This window comes from Cololabis saira, chromosome 3 (genome assembly GCF_033807715.1).
Source record: "Cololabis saira isolate AMF1-May2022 chromosome 3, fColSai1.1, whole genome shotgun sequence".
NCBI classification, from domain to species: domain Eukaryota; kingdom Metazoa; phylum Chordata; class Actinopteri; order Beloniformes; family Belonidae; genus Cololabis; species Cololabis saira.
Window position 1 is genome coordinate 21636379 of NC_084589.1, and position 23380 is coordinate 21659758.

The 23380-nt window shown below is 46.9% G+C and overlaps 1 protein-coding gene across 4 annotated transcripts in view; it reads right to left on the reverse strand.

The window, feature by feature from the left end:
- The window catches only part of LOC133427993 (receptor-type tyrosine-protein phosphatase U), a 204346-nt gene that overhangs the window by 6240 nt on the left and 174726 nt on the right, over positions 1-23380 (reverse strand). For 2 of the 4 annotated variants that reach the window (XM_061716516.1, XM_061716514.1), the window contains 10 exons: positions 12938-12955; positions 11437-11473; positions 10443-10540; positions 9155-9271; positions 8046-8200; positions 7182-7317; positions 6114-6263; positions 4854-5168; positions 1571-1696; positions 18-175 (listed from right to left, as the gene is read on the reverse strand). In XM_061716516.1, coding sequence (XP_061572500.1) covers positions 18-175; positions 1571-1696; positions 4854-5168; positions 6114-6263; positions 7182-7317; positions 8046-8200; positions 9155-9271; positions 10443-10540; positions 11437-11473; positions 12938-12955 — 1310 coding nt within the window. The remainder of the gene's footprint in view (positions 1-17; positions 176-1570; positions 1697-4853; positions 5169-6113; positions 6264-7181; positions 7318-8045; positions 8201-9154; positions 9272-10442; positions 10541-11436; positions 11474-12937; positions 12956-23380) is intronic. The other 2 variants (XM_061716517.1, XM_061716515.1) reach the window with 1 other exon arrangement.

Consider the following 23380-nt stretch of genomic DNA (forward strand, 5'->3'; position numbering starts at 1 on the left):
GTTGAAAGATAACTCACAGGCAGTGCACAACAGTGCGTCCTTCTCCACACTCCCTCTGCCACTTGTGCACTTGAGCCAGCAGGTTGAGGAAAGCCTTCTTGGAGTCGGGAACATCGCGATACGCTGACCAGCGCAGGAACTGGAACTGACACACCACCAGCTGGCCTTCTTGGAGCTTCACATGAAAAAAACAACAGAGTCAGAGTCCACACACGCGTGATTGTGTTGTAAGAAACCTGGTGGTTGTTCCATATTTCTGAAGTGCCAAATATGAGTGCTCCCCTGACTGCTAGCTGGCTTTCTCAGCTGTGCTCTCTCAGCAGCCTGACTTTTAAATGCATGGGTCTGCAGGTGTAAGCGGAGCCCATGCTGCGTGTGAAAGAGATCCCTGCATGTTTATAACCTTGTCCCAAAGAGTCTCACCTAATACTTAAGGTCCAGTGGAGAACTGTGAGTCATGCAAATTGGGCTAAGAAAGACACCTAATGATGCATGGAGGAATTGCCTCAGAGCAAGTGGGAATTTACATTGTACTTTTTTTTTTTAACTCGTCTCACACTCACACTCAACATATGCTTACAATGCACTTTCTTTGACTTTTACTCCCCACCCTTGTATATCATTGTCACACAAAGGAAATGCACGATAAATGCACAGAAAGAGGGAGAGTGCAGTGTGTTATTTCAGTGCAATTTGATTCTTTCCTTGCTGTGTTGAGCTGCCTTTTTCCAGACTGCGATATGCACTCAGCAGAGGAAAAAAGTGTCACAGGTAGAGAGGGGGAGTGACAAGGGCAGACGACGCAGGAGGTACGGATGCCAATCAAGAAAAGAAGTTCTGTGAGCTGCTTGTCGCGTCGCTTATAATGAAACTGTCGACGACGCCGTGCATACAGATTTGTTCTATAATTGGTCGACAGTCATCCCAAGCACAATGTATGCATGTACTTATGCAGAGTGCTGCACATGAAACATTCATACCTGCTTCTTAACTCAAAACAATAAAGTTTGAGGAGTCAAAATGACCTTTTCTTTAGTCGAGCTAAAATAGCGTTACCGCTGAATAATGAGCTCTCCCGAATTCTGCACATTTTAAAAACATTCAAGCCGGTTTGTGCCTGCTTTTGGAGAAGGCGGGCACGAAGAAGTAAAATGCAACTGAAATATTACAAACACTGAAATGATGAAAGTTTGCTCTTTAGCATGTCAAAGGCACCTAAGAAACGGAATAAATGTATGTCAGCGATGACAAGTGGGCAACTGAGAAAGGGAGAGACTGACCTTTAGAGCTTGCATATCAATGGGCTTCTGTGTCTCGTCCATAGGAAAACATTTTTTGACAGTAGTTTGACATCGATCATATGGGAAGTAGCTAAATCAAAATATCAGAACAGTATCTTTGTACTTTGTATGACTATGTATTTGAATAATCTGGGTTATGTTTGAAATCCCAGGGAAGATCTCAGCTGATTATTATTTATTGTCAATACTCAGTGTTCAGTGCAACAACACTAAAGCTTCTATCTACCTGAAGTATCCTGTGAAAGATGTTTGTTGCGATTATGGCTCACCCTTGTGACGTTCTTGACCCGAAACAGACGTGTTATGACGTCTTCATCCGCAGACATGGACAGAAACTCCACCTCCATGGGTCCGTACTGCTGCAGGCCCGGCTCCGGCCAGTACTGGACACAGGGCTACGGGGAGAACACGGGTTGATGAATGAGATCATTTTATTACACACCACTGAGGGGAAAAAAAATACAACTGGTGTCACGGTGACCAAAAACCTGAAAAAAATGTAATTATTTTTATCAATGGATCATCAAAGAAAAGAGAACGGTGTTAAAGTAAGAGTGTTTGTGTCCCTGCACTGTTAAAAACTGAGCTGGCCAAGCGACACAAAAGCTTTGCAACAGTAATGAGAAAGGTTGTGCTAGCTTGTGCCTACATAAAAAAAGGAGCAGTATACCAGCATTGATAGGAAGAAAGAAGCAGCATAAAGGAGGTATGAAATTGGTTTGGGAGAGTGCAACTGCAAAAAGGTACAGTCCTCCACAGCCTTCAAATAAATAACATTCAGGACCAGATCTTACAATAAACAGCTAAAAGTGGCGAGATCTCAATTCTGGACGAGACCCAAAAGGTCTGCCTTACACTGAAAAGAAAAAAGATGAAAAAGAACACTTAAAGGGGGAGTGGATGAAAAGTGGGATTGAAGAGGCTTGAAGAACTTTTTGTTTTCTATTCCCACGATTTCAACACAGGAGGTTAAATCCAACTTTTACCAAAGACAGTATTGTCAAACACTTCAAAGGTAAGGTTTTCATAGACATTCTAACAAAGCTCTTTCCAGGGTTTGGAGGTGGAACTCTTATGGTGAGAAAACACTGAATAACGATGAGAACTAACCAAAGTTATCAACTGGTAAAACCTATAGTTAAACATTAAATAGACTGAATTTTAAGGTTTTTCCTAAGCACTGCAACAATCAGATCTGATCTGATCTGATTTACCTGTCTGCCAAACACACAGGCTTTAGTTAGCTAGCCCAATTGTTTTTTTGTTTTTTTTTTAACTGTGGCAAAATTATCAGTAAAAAGAATTTTTTTTAATCAGAAATCTGCAACTTTGAAACATAAAAAACATTTAGCCACCGGTGGTAATACTAATATTGCTCTGATCTGAGATCAATACGAAGGCAGATATTTATGAAAAACACTGGTTCATCTGACTCCTCCTGGTACTTCCAGAGCTGGAATCCAACATATCTGAGTGAAAACAGCCAGTCAGAAACAGGAGATGTGCTAAATTAGTATTAATGACTACTGTTTCTACAGTTGCCATGGTTACTAACCGTATCACAAAGACTCATGACAGTCTTTTGCTCTTAAAGATTTAGTGATAACTACTGTATAGTGATAGCTCTGAGCCTGCTGGAAAACCCAACACTTGAGTGTTGTAGCAAACCATAGACAAGGACGCGAGCTTGTCTGGTTTATGCTCCGAGCTCGTGCTCCTTACAAGGAGCGATGCCTTTAGAGGCATTTAGAAACACCGCAGAGGACGGCCTTCAGGTCTCCGAATATACCTCGTTTGTTCTTGTTTTCGTGCAGCTTTGCAACGAACTGAGTCGTCGGGAGGCTGAGTTGTGGAGCCTTTTGCCATGAGTGTTTTTCAAGAAACATAACTTAAAGGAAGTGCCTCGCAAGACTTTTAAAATGCGTAACAAATTTTCCCCATGGTTTGTATTTTAAATTTGACTGTGAAGCCTTTAAATCTTGCATGTGTAAAATCAAAAGCCTCGATCCTGTAAGGCATTACCCTCGATGATTTATTCTGTTATTGAATTCCTACTATTATTCATTAAACAGATGTAAATAGAATGAAATATGGGAATACACATAACACAACACTTAATCATAAATAGATAAACGCTGATGTTACTGAACAGTGCTTGTTGGAACATAGTGCAGCATTTGAGAAAATGTATTAAAATATGGCTCTACATTCTTTCACTCTTATTTTATTTAAACTTTTGTTTAATATGCAGGAGTAAATAGAATTAAACAGGAGATTACACATAACAGTATTACCATTAAACAGATGAACGCTGATGTTGCTAGTAATAGTGCTAGTCTGTACTCACTGTTGTTTTGTTTGTTTGTTTTTCTGCTGCAAATGTGCTTGTGTCAGCTAATATTCTCCATCCGCTCAGGTGACATCTCAGTGGTGTCTCACATAAGGGGCCATTTAAGGTCCAATCTTTTCTACCCTTTACATCTTGTCCGCAGGCCACAACACTGGACGCCACGACATTTCTTATTACTTTTCACACCGTTGAAGCCAGTTGTGCCTGCAGCACAAACAAAATTATACACCAACACTGCTGTCTGTGCAAAATTGTTTGTCAATCTGTTTTACCTTTGTGCCAACAAATCGGACATCAGAACGCATCTGTAATCAAGTTTAAGCGGTTTTGGGCTCTTTTAAGGCGAATCCTGTCACTGCTGTTACAACTCTGCAGGTTACAATACTGTAGATCATCTGGGTTATTGGATTACTGCTGAAAGCTCCTTTTTTCTTGCTCCCACCTCTAAAAAAAAAAGATAAAATGAAAGTAAATTTTCTAGAATCTGTAGTTTATTACTGTAAGAATAGTTTCTGTGTGAAAATAGAGGATGGTCTAGTGCTTAAAAGTAGGCAGAAAGATTTGTAAAAACATAATTTTCAATGTGAAAGATAAGATCTATGCTACAGTGATGACTTTTAAAGCTTTTTTTATTTTAATGGCTGATGATTATCACACAGCGCCTGGTGAGTCCTCATTCACCAACTACATGGAGCAGCTTCTAATGGCAAACACTTTCACTTCCTTAAAATTTCCTTTGAGAGGTGACTTTGTGGCGTTCTTTTTAGATTTTCATTTTCTTAATGTTTTACTGATTAAAATAAAGTTTGTATTATGCTTCTAATTGAAATGATTGTGCTTATTGATATTGCTGCAACAGTTAAAGTAAGAAAGGTGAACACTGAAGCGCAGACAAAAAATGTAAGAATGGGACGGCAAAATAAAAAGGAACCCTGACATGCTGCTGGCAGGTGATGCACGTCTGATCTTCAGAGATGTATCGGGGGATTTGAAGGAGGAAACGGGGTGGAGTGTTATCTAGTCATGCCTTGAGATCAGTGTGGTCAGGGATCAAAGTGCAATAAAATGGTATGAAGGTACTAATCTCCAGCACAGAGAGATACTGAAATCGTGAAAGCAGCGTTCACACATCCTCGAGTTTGAAGGTAAAAACCTGTACAGCTGTGTGAGTAAAGTGGGTGCGTATGAAACCTTAACCTTACCCAGGCAGAGTTCGACTGGTTGAGCTGGTTGAGCATGACCACGGCCGTACAGCCGTAGTCGAAAACCAGCCTCCAAAAATCAGCCGTGGTGCCCGGCAAGGGGTGAGGGGTCACGATAAAGGCAGCCTGCCGGTGGAAGCTGTCAGCGAGAGCGGCGTTGATGTAGTTGTTACTCTCCCCTTCTGTGGTGACCAGGAAGGCAAGGGCCCGGTCAGGTGGCAGGACGTCCATGCTGCGGTTTTTCTCTCGGTTTCTGGGCAGCAGGGCAATGCTGCACTCCTCCACATCCAGGTGGGGGGTCACAGAGTTGAGCGTCTGCAAATGGAAACGTTTAAGAGGTAAGCTGAGGATGAAGCTGAACCGAGAGTGGCGAGACACAGTAAAGGAGTCTGGGCTCTTACAGAAGAGGAGGGAGGAGTGAATCAGACAGATAGGGAGGACTGGGAAAACAGAGAGTGCAAAAATCCTGTAATATTAATTGACAGAGTCTTTGATAGAATAAACACCTAAGAAAATGGCTTAAAAGAATAAAGGCTAAATGAGGCAAAATCCATGACAAATATGATGCTTGAATAAAGAAACTCAAACTCAAAAAGAAATCCCGCCTATGAACTCTCTGTTCATTTAAGCATAATTATATTAGACAAAGTAGAAAAATATTTGGATCAGTAACACACGGCATCAATAATAGATCTGTGACTTGCTGATCTCAGTACAATTTGTTGGCTGTTTGCCTGCCTGGGTGGTGGAGAGGCTTTCAACATCAGTGCCAGGCGGATAAGTTCTACGAGATCAAAGCGGGGAATGTAACATTCTCCTTCTCCTTCAAGAAGAAGCACTTTGTAACCAGGGATGCACCACCTGCAGCGCTTCTCCTTACTCACGCACAATCCTCCCGTCATAGGTGTTACTGTATGTATACTGTATGAGGATAAAATGGGATCAAATTAAAGGAGGAGCATAAGGCTTCTCACTTTGAAATGCTAACCCTGAAATCAGCGCTGCAGCAGGAGGAGGCAGGTAAAGCATGTGGAAACACAGCTGGCTCTCCAGTCTCCTAATCAACATCTCATAAAACGTTCCAAGAGCGCAGACGGGGAATTTCAATGTCAGTCGCACTGAATTCAAAACTGAACATTATCCCCCGCAAGGTTTAAGCAGCTATATTTTTTTATGCTGTTAATGTCAATAGAATAGAAAAAAAATAGAATAAAAGAGATGCGGCCAACTTCAAGTCAATACACAGTGGTTGATTCCCACCTGAAACTCCTCTCGCAGCTGGGAGGAATTACTCTGAGAATCCACTCGCAGCATCTCCTTGTAGGTGACGGCAAACTCATTCATCAGGATGGCCGTCTCTCCGCAGAGACAGGCCTCCAGGATGGCATCGTGGATGAAGATATACTGCTCCTGAATGGACAGCAGATAAAGTGATTTATTGTGGCTTTCCGAACACGTCGGAGCAGGCATTGCAGAAGAGGAAAGTAAGACGTAATCAACAATATAAAAAAGGGAGGACATTTTATCACAATATGACTTCTTCTGAATTAAAGGGGACATATTATCGAAAATTCCCTTCTCGAAGACTCGAGCATTTTGCTGCTGGGGTGCCTATCAGACCATAAACACGACTTATTAAAGCAGCGAGTGTGCTGCCCCAACAGAAATAAATGTGAGAAATCGATCCGTTCAGATTTTGATCCCGTTTCCAGGTCACGCCACGGCTGAATTTCCCTATATGGACATTAGTGGCCTGGCTGCAGACAGCCGAGGGATTCTGATATCATATTGTTCACAAGCAGCAGGAAATAGACTTATTGTGCCCAAATCTGGAAGCCAGTGGAACAATTGTATTCATTTTGTCAAAGAATAAATAAATAAAAAAATCACCTTTAAACATTTGCCTTAATATCGGTTGTGCGTCAAAGCTTTTGCAGATGAAATGAATATTTTAAAGTAAACAAACATAGTGAGCAGTTTATTGAAGCAGCCCTGCAAATATCTGCGTATGGAACATAGAGTGATGTTAGGGTTAGAGTTGCGTAGTAAGGAGTGAAAATAGAAATCATCTGCACACCTAAACAACACCTCATGCCTACGCAGCGCATGGAAACACGGCGAGAATTTTTCCTCTGAGAAATATTGCGATGACCTCCGACAAACAAAGCCCACCATAGGAGTAACCCCCCCCCCCCACGCCAACTTAACACACATCCCACTCGACTCTCTAAACAAGAGGCAGAAACAGATGAAAAAACGATGGATAACGCGGGCTATATGACTCAGTTTGAGTGTGAGGAGGTTTCCCGGCTGCACAGTTGTCCTGACCTCTGTCTGGATCATGTTGATCCGTCGAGAGCAGAGGGTTTTCACACAGTTGTAGATATCCACCACACCTTCACACTCAGCCATGTCCAACATGACATCCAGCACGATGTAGCAGCCGGTGCGACCTGCCCCCGCGCTGCAATGAAAAAGTCATCACTTTACAAGGGACACGCAGTTCAAATGTTACATAATCATAATCTCCAGTTGCTTAAAATGCTCTTTGTCAGATTAATGTTAGTGCGTGGCACATTCCAGTGCAGGAGGTTATTCACACAAGAATAAATGCCAGTCCTCATATTATTTATACTCTTCTCCTTTGGTCCTTTTTGCAGCCCATGAGTTCATCAAACGTCCAAAACTGTCCAGTTCAGACACTGAATGAAGCCAATATTAATTACGAGCACTTTCTTCCTGCTAGTTTGAAAATTTCAGCAACAAAATATAAATCCTGTAGCCTGATGTCTTGTTATTACCTGGATACAGTTATTTATGTTATCCACACTAGCAAGTTTTCAGTTCTTGAATTTTATTGTAAAAACTGAGAACATGTGCTGCAGAAAGGTTGGCAAGATAAATGCTCATTACCTGCTTACTGGGCAACAAAACAACCAATTTAGCTTTCCAGTAGCAAGCTGTTTATTGCGTTTGTTGCTTTGTGTGCACAACACAGCTCAAGTAAACAGTAAACTACAAACACATGAACACTGTGACTGGGGTTACTGTTAAAGCTTTCAGAGAAACGGTAAAGGAACAACTCCACACTTTTCCTCCAAAAGATAACACTATATATTACAAAATCTTCAAGAGAATACTTTTGGAGCTACCATGGTAGGTTGTTAAAACAGGTATTAAGGCTCACTGTACCTGCAGTGGACGACCACGGGGCCGGCATCAGGAGGTGTAGAAGCCTTCACTCTTCGTATAAAAGCTAAGAGTCCGGTGGCGTGATAAGGTACCCCGTGTTCGGGCCAAGATGTGAAGTGGAACTGACGAACCTCATGCTTGGTTGAGTATCCTCTCTGCCACGCAGAAACACCGTTAATGTACCATTACCCGTGAGATGTTGCACAAAGGCTAGAATGTTCAACCAAGTCCCCTTTTGGCGCTAATCTCACAACAGATGCGCTCGCATCAGCTCGGGAACAATCCGGCTGGATGATAGCTGTGACAATTTTTTTGGTTGAGTGTGAAGACAGCCAGTCTATTATTTACATGGGGTGTTAGGTCTTCGACGACAGTTAGGCCTCTGGGCGTCACAAGTTAGCAGCAGCTGCACTGTGACAGACATGAAGAAAGGAATTACTGATGCTCCAGGGAGCTCAGGGACGGCTGGGAGGTTTCTCCTGTCTACTGGAAGGCTGCTGCTGTCACACAGCAATTTCTTCCTTCGTACAAAAACGACTAAGAAAAGAACTGCAGAGCAAAGATTTGTTGAAGACAGGAATTAAAAAAAAAAAAAAAAAAAATTTAAAAAGACTTGAAAAACAAGTTGTCACCAGTTCCTGAATTCGTGCCGATTTGAATAAGCAGCAGCAGCTTCTGCCCTGGGAGAGCAAATGTGACAGAGTAATGATAATGCCGTGTTTGTGCCACTGTCAGTCCCGGGTTTCTCTGAGCCATTCCCAGGAAAAATCTCCCCACGAGATTGACAGGACGGAGGCCGTCAGGGGCACCACTGCCGTCGCAGTTATGTTGAAGGATGGCACGCGCATACGAATCGCTACTGCTGTTAATTCCTCTGAATTTAACACTCGGACCTCATCGGCCTGATCCTGTCAAGGATCTAATCATTTCTATTAATGCACTACATAAAATTGTAATTAATGCCCGGTGTTATGGCTGTTTTGCTGCGGAGCGTTTGTTTCAGAGTAACGGTGCATCACAGTGTGACAAACTGACAATATTATGTTGAATGACGAATGCAAAAGGAAGCAAACAGTGACAGGAAAAAGGTAAATGTGCAATAAACTCACCCTCTCCAATGCGAAGGTGCGAACCGTGTACTCAGCAAGCGTCTCTGTCTTGAGCAGAGTGATTTTGATGTCACCGTACATCTCGCTGTCCTCAGGCCAGTATTTACAACACTTCACCTGATTAAAAACAGCAGCGCAAGAGTGTAAAGTTAGCTTAGCCTTCTGTTGACATGCACACCAAAAATACATGAGGTTGTGGAAGAGGAGAGCTAAGAACTTTTGGAAAAAAAAAACAACCAAAACACACACAACGACACAATCCTGCAGACGGGGCAGAAAGGTGGAAAACACAATAATCACATAATGGCCGGTAGCATTATGAACAAGAGACAACATTTTCCCTTTTTCCTATTTTTTAACCAACAATGCAGAAAAAAAACCAACAACAACACTGGAAGATTTTTTTTTCTTTTCTCATTTAATGGAGGTGTTATTTGGTCTGAACCCACACAGCCCAACTTCTCATTTTTTGAGTGTTTCCGGATTAGTCAAGATGGGAAACCAAATTGGATGAAAGCATCCTGCGAGGAAAATGATGTAATTGTAAGCGCGAGCTGCGGTAATATGTTTCTCCTGCACGAGTGGAAAAGGATGGGAGAATGTATGGTACGTATGTGGGGGAAGAAGATTATGCTACATTACAGCGTGCATTATATCCGGGGACAAAAGCCCTACGTATACAGCCCAGTTTTGTTACGGCTGGGACAAAATAATAATAATAGACTGATAATCTTCGTCAGTGGCTGATTGATCCATTGCTCTTAATGATGGCATTGCACATGTCTGTCTACGTCTGTTGCCGTGTCTGTGGCTGGCTTTGCTCTCCTGTTTGGCTCATTTTTTTTCCCTCCCTTCCTCCCTCCCCCTTCTAATATTTCTAATCAAGAATTAATTAAAGACTTGATGTTCTCTGTATATGTTATGGCACCTAATTTTTCACCTTTGGGACAACCGTCTGCCATAACTACCTCTTATGACGAACTATCATCACATTAAACTAACTGATTACTAGCTGTGGCTGCATACGGAGATATGAAATGCTGCTGATCTCATCTATGATCACATGAGATTATCATGATCTCATCTAACGTGTTGACAGTCCCTTTATTAGTTAACTAAAGCACAACATTAGTAGCATCTAATAGCTCATATTCAGGCAAGCGCTGCAAGGCTCTTTGAGATATAAAACGCTTCATACGGATGCCGAAACCTTCCCTTTTAATAAATGTGGTATGTATCTGAACACTGGGTGATGACGGGGGAGGAGGGGAGTGCGCACATAACATACCCTGCCAACTTCCACCAGCTTAGTGATCATGACGATGCTGAAACAGTTTTCCTGCCAGACCATCCTCCAAAAATCATACAGCGTCTCCTGCTTGGGCCCTGGTGGGAAGAGGAAAGAAAGAAATAAAACATGCCACATCACAGCCCGCCATATCCAAAAAGGAAGTTCTTTCTGTTGATAAAATCTTTGTATAATTGCGACCCAAGCGTCCTTTCTCAGACAGGCGCGGTGCTGATCTCTCATGACTGAGGAGTTATTGGGGATTCCAGGCAGGTACGGGGGAGAGGATGGATGGGTGACAAAGAAACAGCAGTGAGTGATGATGAAAGTCAGGGAGACCACCAGTCACTCACTGTCATCTGAGGAGCAGACATTTATAGAGCTAGATACAGCTTTAAAACTGGGGGAGAAATGCTCAGACAAAAGCACAGCTGACATCTTTTCTCCTTCTTGCAAGTTGCTTCTGTCTCTCTGAGTCTGTCAGGAGAAGAGAGGAGCTGGTACAAGATAAGCAGATGAGAAAAAACCCTCGCTGACTTTACAATGTGAGCGCCGAGGAAAACTGACTCTCCTCAGGGTTTAGAAAAAGCAGACAGGAATCTTTAACGCTCGCTCACTGTACAGACTCCAGCTGCCCGTTAGAGGCGATGCTGCATGTGAGCCACCGAGTGTGAACCAAGCGTCCCGCTACGACTACAAGAACGATGCTCCACATGTCTCCGAGAATAAGAAGCTATAGTCAATACGTCTAACGATTCGATTCATCTCATAAGATTTAATTTGTGCCTTCACTAACACCGCCTCCACGGGTGTACAGTCACACCACCACTAGATATGGCAGCCGGGAGGATTTTTGGCAAGAGACCTTTGCAGGAGTGGGCTCATTGGTCAGATCATCTTCAATTTATTAAGCCGAAACAAAAGGTGCGTACAATTACTGAATCCTCACTCACACACAAAGACACACACACCACAACCTTGCAGGGATACTCACCCTGAGTGGCGATGAAGTGGTTGGATCGATGGTAGCCCTGAAAGAGAGAAGAAGGATGACATGCTGAGTAAGCCATCTGCGCCTCAGGCGCAGCTGTACGGGAGGGTGTCTGTCTGTCTCGCCCTTTTCCATCCCTTCTTCCCCGCTCTCCTCCTGACCCATTCTGCAACTATAAAAATATCCCTACTGTATAATTTTTCCCGTCATGGAGAATCCATACCATGTCTTTTCCCCCTCAGTTGAGGTAACACTTGGTTATTACTACAGTAGATCTTAACAAACTACTGCGGCATCTCTGAACAAGTGATTTATACGACACGTCGGGGTGTCTTAGTGAACGGTGACTGAATCCCAGTGACATTTTAATGAAAATATGATTAAAAAATGAAGAACTAAGTCTTTTTAATTTCATATATCCGATTTACTGATATATTTTTCAAGTCCCCTAAGTGGAACAATGTCTCGTAGAGGTTTTCCATAAATGCATGACGCCGTCATAAACTACCTCTGAGAGCAAATTCAAAAATGAGCAGCAAAGCAGTCTGAAAACCTTTATATCAAAGGAAGTAAAAGCCTTTGATATTGATGACAGATGTTTTCACATGGCGAAAATGGGCTGGATATGAATGAACGGAGATGTTGATGGCTACAGCCTCGAGGTCACAAACCTCGATCACAAACACTTTCAAGACAAGCAAACAGCTCGAAGAGAGTCCTTCTAAAATTAAAATTAAAAATTAAAAAAGCAAGTACAGTTTATCTAACCGTTGGATCCTGTGAAAACATCCCCTAGAAAGCTCCGGTGGTGTTGCGGTTCACCTGTTTGCTACGAGGAACAGCTTGAAGGGTAATTGAGGCCGCAATTACATGACTATGATAGCTCCGTGACGAGGGGAAGGCATGTCAGGAATAATCCGGATAAACTCTCCCAGCCCACCGGCTCTCATCACATCAGTGTGATGCAGCAATCCATGAAGATAATAGTTTTATTTATTTATTTCTTACATTTTTTTTGAAGAGGGCATCTTCCTAATACGTCGAGTCCTTCCGCCCTGCTGATGAATTGCTGAACTGAAGCGCATCCAGTCAGATAAACGGGGACATGTTTGAAATGGAGATGGATGACCGCTGCTGTGAGGCCTGCTATCCACAATTTCTTAGTGCCCTGGCCAAAGTCTATCAGCATGAATACCACCGGTCCTCTCCTCCTTCTGCTTCTTCTTAAGGCAGTTGCCATAGCAACCAAACGTCCTGATTTTTTTTTTTTTTTTTTTTTTGGCTTATGAGAACTAACAAAGACAGCAGTTTCCTCTATCCGGAGAGGACACGTGTCCTTGTGTTCCTCTAAGGCCATTAAGTAAAAAGAGCTTTTTCTGACCTCTGAGCACTTGTGGATAGAGGACAGTGGAAAGAGACGAGGGTAAGGGGGGACGAGAGGAGTGGGGGGGGCAGCAAGAGTAGGAGTGATGGCAGGCAGAAGAACGAGCAGTGAAGTACTTACTTCCCTGTTAATCCGAATCTACAGGGTCCAAGGTCGAGGAAGTGGGATGAGGAGTAGAAAAAGAAGACATATAGGCTAGTTAATGAAAGAAGCTCCAGGAGTTATGGCTGCAGACAGGTGGGAGGTTTGTGTGCACCGGCACGACTGTGTAATAACAGCAGGACTAAACTTCATGTCTAAGTGCACCCACTAATGTGTATTTATGAATCCATTTATGTTCAAATCTACTCATTTTGAAATGAATACTACTTTCAGTGTTCTTAACCATTAAATTGACACTAATTATTTCCTTTTGATTGTGCCTCAGATTTACAAGATGCTGCTAATTGGAAAATGAAGTAAACTCACAGTTTTGTTACGGCCTTAAAACCAAAACAGTCGCACTGCAGCGCAAAGTGAATAACACGCTATGCCAAACGGGACTTAATGACCACAGTAGCAAAAGTTTTAATTCAGTCTACAGGCAACAGAACCAGAATCATTGTCTTATTAGGCTAGACATTCCTTCATCTATTACCCACAATGCTACTCAGTCGAAGAACGTCCTCTTTGAGTTGTATTACATTAGCTGCCCAAACATTTTTCAACCTTGGCTCTATTTTCTCTTGCATTCAAGTATTAATTTTTTGATGGGCACAGAAATCTTTGTGGTGCGACTCGTGCTAAGCTGAACCAGACTGACTGGCAAGCATGAAAAGGCTGCAGTGTAAGAAGACAGGGTAATCATCTGCACTCAAAAGTAACACTGCCAGACTCCAATTGTTATCAAACTATGTGTCTGAAAAAATAAATCTGCTGAAGTTTTGTGGAAAGTAAAATCCTGCTGTGAAATCTTGTGGGAAGTGAGTTGCTGCAGGAAGCGTAAACTTAAATATGAGTGGGAGGTGAGCTTCTGGAAGGAAAGCCGAGTAATGTTAAAGCGATTAAGTACAAAATGTAGCTTTCTAAAACAAATCCCAGTTTACCGCTGTGCCTTTTCAAGCTGTGGAAACAAAGTACTGAGTCATACTGCTTTTGGAGTGGCTCTACATTGTTATGGCTACCTGTGCTACAGGTGGATGCAAGCTCTGCACCTTATAGACCATCATATATCCACTGAACTGTTTGACCACAGTTTAATAAAGGCACCATTTCCAGAAGAAAACACTGTTTCAGTGGGAGGCAGATCTGCCGCAGGCTGTACTGCAATGATTTTAATGTTTCTAAGGTTTACTCATCACTCCCCTTTTATTTTCTCTCTCCTCATCCTCTCTAGAAATTTCTGGGATTTCATCTTTTGTATTCTCAGATTTAAGTAAGCACTGATGGCCATCAAATCAAAATGCCTCCACTGAATTTGACGTCAACAGCTCCTTTATGCCTGAAGTTATGCTCACTCAAACTATATGTGGTGAGATTCGGCTGGACTGACGAGTGGTTTCTTTTTGAGACTGTCTCATTAGACGTGATAATAACTTAGATTGAAGGAAACAAAACAAAAGGCTTCTTTTCCATAAGACTGTCAGACACTTTGAACCTGTTAGCAGCTGATATTCGAGAGATTCTCACACAAAAGGCCTGATTGCAAAGATCCCATCAATAATTTACCCCAAAGCACAAGGGAAAATAGCACCTGATTAAAAATAAGTTCTGAACTTTACTTTAAGAGTATTGAAAACTTTCAAAACTACTAATAAATCTTGTGAAGACGGCTGGATGTTACACCTCCACTCAGCTTTGTTGTCTGATTCAGCATTTGATGAAGAAAAGAAAGAAACGCCACGCTTACAGAAGCCAAATATCGAAGGAAAAACACACTGGAGTTTCTAAATTAAAACCTAACTTAACAATTCTACTTCATTATCACGGCTGGGGGGGCTATAAGAAGTTTCCCCACTGAAATGCTCAAATAGGTTCTCTAAACCACAAGCAACATTTTTATGCTTATTATATTATTATATTATACAGTTTATAGTTACTGTAGGTCTTCCATTTGTGAAAAGGACTGATTTTATTACTCTTTTGCATAATGTCCATTTTTAATTTATGTGGTTTCATATTTGTAAAACCTCCACAGCACCAAGGAAACTACATTTCATTTTTACGGCTTTGTTATGATGTAAACCGTTTGGGCCGGCAGTGAAGCACACGGGTAGTGAACAGTTTTTTACTCAGCTGCACAGGCACCGTGTATTTGTCCAGTATATTTATGCCGCTCCTTCATACACAGCCCTGCTCCAGCCCATTGCAGACCCAGGACTCACATGACCGACTCAGAGTTTTCAACCCTTCTTCTTAAGCTGCATACTTTTCACATCTGCAAAAGATTTTTAAGATGTTTCAAAGTTTTTCCTATTTTTCGTGATGAAAATTCAGGACGAGGCACAGATCAAAGCTCTGTCTTGTTTTCTTTTTATCTATGAAGCGCTGACCACTGAGAACTGAAACCAGTTCTCTTAAATAAATCCGGCTGGATTTGAAGGCAACACACACAGTGCTTTCTCATTGATATACAGTATGTGTACAATTAGGTTTGGAGTCCAATACATGTGGAAAGTTTAAACACTGTTTGCCATAGACCTGGGTAAGGTATGACAATCAAATCTTCTTTTTCTTCTTCTTTCATAAATACGTGCTTAAGTTACTACTTAAAGGGGACCTATTATGGCATCTAATACCTATTTTAAACAGGCCTTGAATGTCCTAAAAACAAGCTTTGTTGTTGTTTGTTGTTTTTTTGCTAAATAAATTAGAAATTCAGCCTCTGAGCCATGTCTTTATCTTCCCATTCTCTAACCTCCTTCTCTATTACCCCTTTTACACCAAGCTGGTTCCAGGGCTGGTTCTGGGCTAGAGCCAGACTTAGCACCAGTTCTTTGGTTTTACACAGCCTAAGCACCGGCTCCTGGCTCTCAAAACTGGTGCTACACCAGCCCCTTTGAGCTGCTGGGCCAGGGTAAGAACCGCTTTACGTCGGGGGGCGGGGCTGGGGACGGTGTTACTGAACAACCAAAGCAGAATAAACACGGAAGAGCGCCGTTTTTAAACAACGGAGCGTTGAAGACGGCGATTAAGTTAGCAGACTCTTTTATTATTACATCCATTTATTTAATAATGGATGTAAAACAGAAGCAGCAGTGGTCTACGGTACAATCCATCAACAGTAGCTGCCGCTCCATCGGCGGGCACGGAGCCCGCCGATGGAGCGGCAGCCTCGCGTCCGAGCCCGCTGGGAAGCGTTCCAGCCCTGGGATGCTTGGACGCGAGGCTGCCGCTCCATCGGCGGGTTCCCGGCCCGTGGGGACGCGTCCCAGCCCGCTCCCAGCCCGCTCCCAGCCTGCAGTTCTGGTTCTGCGTACATCAATGCAGAGCCTACGGCGTAGGTTACGTAACCTACGCCGTAGGCTCTGCGTCAATGTACGCGGTGACGCGCGCCGTAATTTCTTAACAGGCGTAGCTACAACTGATAGATTTCATCTATTAAACCAACATTTATCTTCCTAAATGATTTATTTCATCCAGCGTAATTCTCAACAAAGCTGCAGGTTTCTCCCCCGGGAAGACGGCGCAGGTTGAGCCGGCTGAGGAGCTGCTGTGCCCCGGGGCTGCCGGCTCTCGAGTCAAATTTCTTAACAGGCGTTATTTGGATAAACTGAGCCCAGGTAGGGGATCTTAAAGGTTACTTTTAAGCCTGAAAAAATATTAAAACTTAATAAAGTGCCATATTAACAGCGCTACAGCAGGAATTAAAACAGCTTTTGGCTCTCAGCTTCCTGATCAGGGTAGGGATGAAAACGAGGTGGATTGGTGGTGACGTATACAGTAACGTGATGACATGGCTCTCTGGCCAGCTGCAGGCCAACACCAGCTTGTGTAAAAGCAAACGGTTCTTACTTAGAACCATCTGCAAACCGGCTCTAGCACCAGCACTAGCACCAGCCCTGGAACCAGCTTGGTGTAAAAGGGGTATATGAGGGATTCTGAGTGGACGGGGAGGCTATGATAATGAGGCACTGTGCTGATTGGCTGCCTGAATGATGCGATACACCGCTACGAAAAAATGGCAGAAGCTCCGAGTTACCGTGTCATAACTGCATGTGATGCGAGCGAGGGTCAGCGACAAAATCAATTCCATTGCTTTATTTTCTATTGGACTGTCCTAACCTGCGCGAGCGACGCGGCGCACCGTTTTGAGCTGAACATTTGTCGGACGCCCTGCTTCTATTTTCTTCCTGTCGCTCGCATTGAAAGCCGGTTGAAAGCGCTGTAGGAAACATGGATGAGGAACGGCTGTTCTATTTCGTCCCTACTGACCGCCAGGCGGTGCTGTAAGCACTGGATATCTCCCCCTCGCGCATGCGCATGTCGAGTACAATACCAACAATGTCACGTCACCCGTGACCCCTGCATGACCCCCGGAAGGGTATATCTTCCGGCGTCAGCATGGGATCTTCTCCTTATTCTTCTCGCGTCGCGCTGAAGTACAGGACGGAAATAGAAGGCTGGTTAAAAGCTTCTTCCTTTCCTCCCTAAAACCGCCGGCCCCCGTGCAGCTTCGTGCCGTAAGGTAGGAGTAACGATCTCTGTCGTCCTCCAAGAGGCTGTGGCCGCGCGGTATTTATTGGTATTTATTGGTGTTCGTTGCGGCGGCGGCGGCGTCTCCCCGCCCCGCCCCCCTGGCCCAGCTGACAGAAGGTAAGCTGTTGGCTGCGCCCGACACCTGAACATTCTGTGCAGTTATTTTTTCTGCGGGAAAAAAAAAAAAAAAAGAAGACAGAAAGGGATTATTTTTTTCTTTGAAAAAAAAAAAGAACACCTTTTTTTGTCCTTCTTACAGCCGTGGTGAAGGCCACGCCCTCTCCCACCGGCACATTTGTGGTGACGGCAGCGTTTTGCTCCCTCTCCCACTTTATTAATGTGACAACATTGTTTTTTTCCTTGCAATTATTTTTTCTTAAAAAAAAAAAAAAAAAAGGAAAAGAAAAAGGAGAGGATTGTTCTCTTCCTTTTGAGTAAAGACGCCTTTTTTTTTTGTGCCTTTTCTCATAGCCGTGGTGACGGCAGCGTGGCCCTCCCCTCTCCCACCTGCACATCGGTGGTGACGGCAGCGTGCTCGCTGTGGTGACGGCAGCGTTTCCGCTCCCCTCTCCCACTGACACACCCGTATTGACGGCAGCGTGGCCCTCCCCTCTCCCACCTGCATATCGGTGGTGACGGCAGCGTGCTCGCTGTGGTGACGGCAGCGTTTCCGCTCCCCTCTCCCACTGACACATCTGTGCTGACGGTAGCGTGGCCCTCCCCTCTCCCGCCTGCATATTGGTGGTGACGGCAGCGTGCTCGCTGTGGTGACGGCAGCGTTTCCGCTCCCCTCTCCCACTGACACCTACGTGGTGACGCAGCGTGTCCGCTCCTCTCTCCTGCCAGCACATCCGTGGCGACGGCAGCGTGTCCGCTCCCTCTCCCACCGGTCGCTGTGATGGAGCGTTCATGCTCAGGGTGCATGGCCGCCCTGGATCCTGCGGTTGACCAGGACCTCTGCGTGTCATGCCTGGGCCCTGAGCAGCCGGGGCCGTCGGCCAGCCTCCCCTCATCCCAGCCGCAGTCTTCTCTGAAGCGATCGGCAAAGAGAGTGGTGGGGGCCCCCAAACGACGGCGGATGACGAGCCAGCTCTCCTCGAAGGTGGATCGCTTGGCTGCCGACATGGAGCAGATGAAGGCGCTCCTCCTCAATCTGCAACCTGGTACTGGCCAGGTGGAACCTGCCATGCCAGAGTTTGCTCTGGGGTCGCCACCGCCGCTGCCAGAGGACGCCATCTCCATTGCAGCCTCGGCGAGCCACTTCAACGTGCTATCAGGGGACCCGGCCTCACAGCGCTCGGGGTTCTCCTCGCACTCATCTGCCCAGAGCTCTCGGGAGGGGACGGCTTGTTCCTCCGTGGAGAGCGTGATCCGCACTGCCCTGGCACACTTGCAGCTGGATGCACCGCGTGCGGAGGTGGCCTCTAGCGCCTTCCACAGGCGCAATCCTTCTCCGGTGGAATTCACCATTCCGCCGTCGTCGGATTTTTTGAGGGAGCTGCACTCATGCTGGAGAGATGTCACAGCCCTCTCCAGGCTGACAGCTGATGACCGCGCTCTGACGGCGATGGAGGACGCGGCAGTGGCTGGTCTCCACCACATGCCCCCCATCGAGCCCTCCATTGCAGCGCTGATAGTGGCTCCTGATGAGGCTCTGAAGCCAGATCCCAAGTGCCCCTCTACCCAGTGTAGGGTTACTGATGGGCATATTTGTAAGGCTTATGACACAGCGGCGCGCATCGGCCGGCTGGGGAACACCCTTTCTCATCTGCTACTGGCTCTCTCCACCTCCCTGCAGGGTGCACAGGTGGACGGTTCCACACGGGACTTGTGTGATGTGTCCCTACAGGCTTTTGCCTCCCAGACGAGGGAGCTGGGGCGGCTGATGTCCACCCTGGTGCACACACGCCGTCATGTCTGGCTGGCGCAGTCACCCCTGACAGAGACTGCTCGCAGGGCTCTTCGTCAGGCACCGGCAGAACCGGGGGAGCTGTTTGGGGCAACTGCCCTGGAAGCTCTGGACCGCACCGCCCTGGCCGATGAGACCAGGCAGCGACTGGTGCACCTTCACAGGAGGGCGCCCGCTTCCAGTACACCGAGGGGTCCTTCGTCCGCCCCTGGACGTCGCCCCCAACCACCTGCCCACGGGAGCCGGCGCAGCTCCCAATGGCCCGTTGGACAGCCTGCCGGGGGCTTTCGCCCCCCTGTGCGCGGACCGCCCCGGCAGAGTCTGGGTGTTGACCTCGACCATCGCCCCCCCGGCACGTCCAGAGGCCGGGGGAGACGACGCTAGGGCCATGGGGCCGGTCGTCGGCTGCTTTTCCCGGCAGCAGCTCAGTTACTGGGCTGCCTGCTCATCGGGGCCCGGGTGGTTTCAACCCTAGCCCAGGGGTACGTATTGCAGTTCCGACACCGGCCTCCTACCTCCAGCCGGGTTGAGATGACCATCGTCAGAGACCCGGCAAACATTCTGGCCCATCATAGCACCATCATGCCGGTGGACCCCCCGCCGCGGCCTGGGGGTTCTACTTGAGCTACTTTCTCGTCAGCAAGAGAGACGACGGACGTCGTCCCATCTTGGCCCTGAGGGACCTCGACGAATACGTGAAGGTCCTGCCCTTCCGGAGGCTTGACCACAGCAGATGCTCTGCGTTGGTCAGGAGGAAGTGGTTTGCAACTGTGGACCTACAGGGCGCTTGTTTCACGTGCCGGTCGCGGCACGTCACCGGTGGTTCCGGGGGTTCGCCTACCGGGGCCACCGTTGTCGGTTCAGGGTGCTCCTGTGCGGACCCTCCCTGTCACCGAGGATTTTTTCACCAGGTGCGTGGTGGCAACCCTTGCCCCTCTTATACCTTTGGGCCTGCTGGCGCTACGCCCCCTGCAATGTGCAGCCCTCGCCTGGATGGCAAGACGCACAGGCGCAGGCTGGTCAGGGTTTCGCAGGTGTGTGTCAATACCCTTGCACCCTGGAAAGACGGGACATTCCGGCTGAGGGGTGTGCCCTTAGATGCTGTCCCCTCCCTGCCGGGAGGCTGTCATCAGTGGTCCTCCCGGGTCCGCACGCGCCGCATCAACGTGCTGGAGCTCTGGGCTCTGCACTTCACACTAACATTTTTTTTTTGCAACTCCTGTGGGGGGGGGCACGTGCCGGGTCAGTCAGACAGTGTGTCCACTGTTCCTTGATCGGCCACCAGAGGGGGCCCCGACTCTGCACAGCTGCTGCAGGTGTCCCGGGGCCTCCTAGCGTGGACAGCTCCTCGCCTGCCCGGCCTTCGGGCGATGTTCCTGCCTGGAGACAGGAACCGGGTGACGGACTTCCTCTCCCGGCGCAAGCCGCCTTTTGCAGAGGGTCCTCCAGAGGGCTCACGGGCTCCTCTTGGTGGCCCCCTTCCGACCGGGGAAACGTAGTTTCCACTGCTGCGGAGGCTCTGCTGCGACACGACATGACGCCCCCCAGAGGGACCGTCTTTTCCAGCCGGGGATTCAGGTTTTGCACCCCGACCCCGTCGTTTTTGGCTCTGAGTCTGGCCGCTGCGGCACCCGACCCATTGTTGTCAAGCTGTCCTGAACCCGTCAGGGCTGGCATCTTGAATGCCCATGTGCCTCCCACCCGCCTCTGGTATGAGTGCGAGTGGGGGAGATTCTCTGCCTGGTGTGCAGACGGGGCAGAGGACCCTGTTCTTTGCCCCGTGGCCACGATCCTGGGGTTCCTTTCGGTCCCTCCTGGATGGTGGCCGTGCTCAGTCCACTTTAAGGGTGCATGTGGCGGTCATTTCATCGCAACATGCCCTGGTTGAGAATGCCACCGTGGGGTGCCACCGGCTGGTTTCTCTTTCTCAGGGGGGCTCTGAGGCTACGCCCCCCCACCCCCCCGAGGGGCCCAAAGGCCCCAGTTTTTGGTTCCATTCGATTTTATTTATATAGCGTCTAATACAACAGATGTTGTCTCTAGACGCTTTCCAGAGAACCAGAACATATACGTGAATATAAACCCCCGAGCAGTGTGGGACCTGCCCATGGTGCTAGGTGCCCTCTCTTCTCCACCCTTTTGGGCCCTTGGCCCGGGTGGGCCTGAAGTGGCTCTCTATGGAGATAGCTTTTCTCCTCGCCATGACATCGGCGAGTCGATGAGTTACATGCCCTGTCAGTCAGCTCAGGGGCTATGTTGTGGCCGAACGTGGCGTTCCTGCCCTAGGTCCTGCAGAGAGTGGGCCGAGCCCTTTGTGCCCCGTACGGGCCCTTGCTGCTTATGCTACCGCGCCTGTGCGACGGTCGGAGCAGCTTGTTCTCTGCCATGGTGGCCCCAACAGGGGGCGTGCTGTTTCTGGACAGCGCCGTCCCACTGGGTGGTGGACACCGTCGAGCGCGCCCACAGGGCCAGTGGCCGCCCCTTACCAGTGGGGGTAAGGTGCCACTCGGCCAGAAGCGTTGCAGCTTCTTGGCTGCCCTGCAGGGGGTGCCTCTGGAGGACATCTGCACCGCGACTTCGTGGACGTCGCCAGACACGTTCTCCAGGTTTTACCGGATCAATGTCGCCACTCCCCAACCATTGGGCGTGGTTCTACTCCCGGGTCCTTCTGCCCCTGATCAGTGAGGTATGTGACCGGGATTCTATGTGACATTGTTGGTATTCGTCATCCAGTGCTTACAGCACCGCCTGGCGGTCAGTAGGGACGAAATAGAACGAAAGTTACCCCTGTAACTACGGTTCTATGAGTCCCGGATGACCGCCAGGCCTGCCGGTCACTCCGAATCCTCGTGCTCTCGCGAGAAGATTCTAGGAGAAGATCCCATGCTGACGCCGGAAGATATACCCTTCCGGGGGTCATGCAGGGGTCACGGGTGACGTGACATTGTTGGTATTGTACTCGACATGCGCATGCGCGAGGGGGAGATATCCAGTGCTTACAGCACCGCCTGGCGGTCATCCGGGACTCATAGAACCGTAGTTACAGGCGTAACTTTCGATCCAGTTAGTTGAAATGAGAAGTTATCTCTATGATTCCTCCTCATTTCACTACAAAAACCTCAATAAAGTGGCAGCTGGCTGGAGGGAGATGGACAGAGAGCGTCCGATGTCACGCAGTGCTACGTGATAGTTGGACACTCGCATGCAGTTAGGACCCGGTGTTATGTTGTGGGCGTGGTTTGCACTGTAGATACTGCAGAATTTGGTTGCTTTCCTCCTTCTCTGAGTTGGCAGGCTGAGGGGAGACCACTTTATATATGTGTAGCAAGAAAAAACGTGTTCTTCATAATAGGTCCCCTTTAATGGTGTGAAGCTGACAAAGCTAACACAGTTGATCAATTTGAGTTAAATCGATGGGTCTACAAGTGTTTATTTATAACTGGACGGCCATATGTGAACTGTCAGAGAGACCTTTAATCTCTTAGATGCAGACCAAAGTGTGCAATATGAGCGGTTAAATACGGCCAAGGTCCTGCACTTTCTCAACCAGCATACAACACAACACAGCGAACAAGAAAGGAAAAACCTTTAACCTCTCAACTCTGTTCAGAAAGCCCAGCCCCATTTAAACCTCTTGTGAAATAACCGCAAGCTGCTCCAAATTCGTTGCACTGGCGCTATGTAGTTACGTTTCTGCAGGGTTGTCAGAGAGAAACGTTATTGAGTATGCAGGAGCTGCTGAGTGGAGTTTTCCCACTATTGCGTGCACTTCTGGGCTCAAAACATAAAAGGAAAATCTCAGAGTTATTACATCCTGACGACAGGTCAGGTTTTTACTGTCCTCTTATTGTAAGGACCTCTCTAACACCATCCTGATTCATCTCAGTTCAGTTTAGTTCATTTATTAAGATGCTTATTCATGACAAAAGTCATCCCAGGGCATCACAGAAGCAGTAAACAAGTTAAGTACAAGTGCA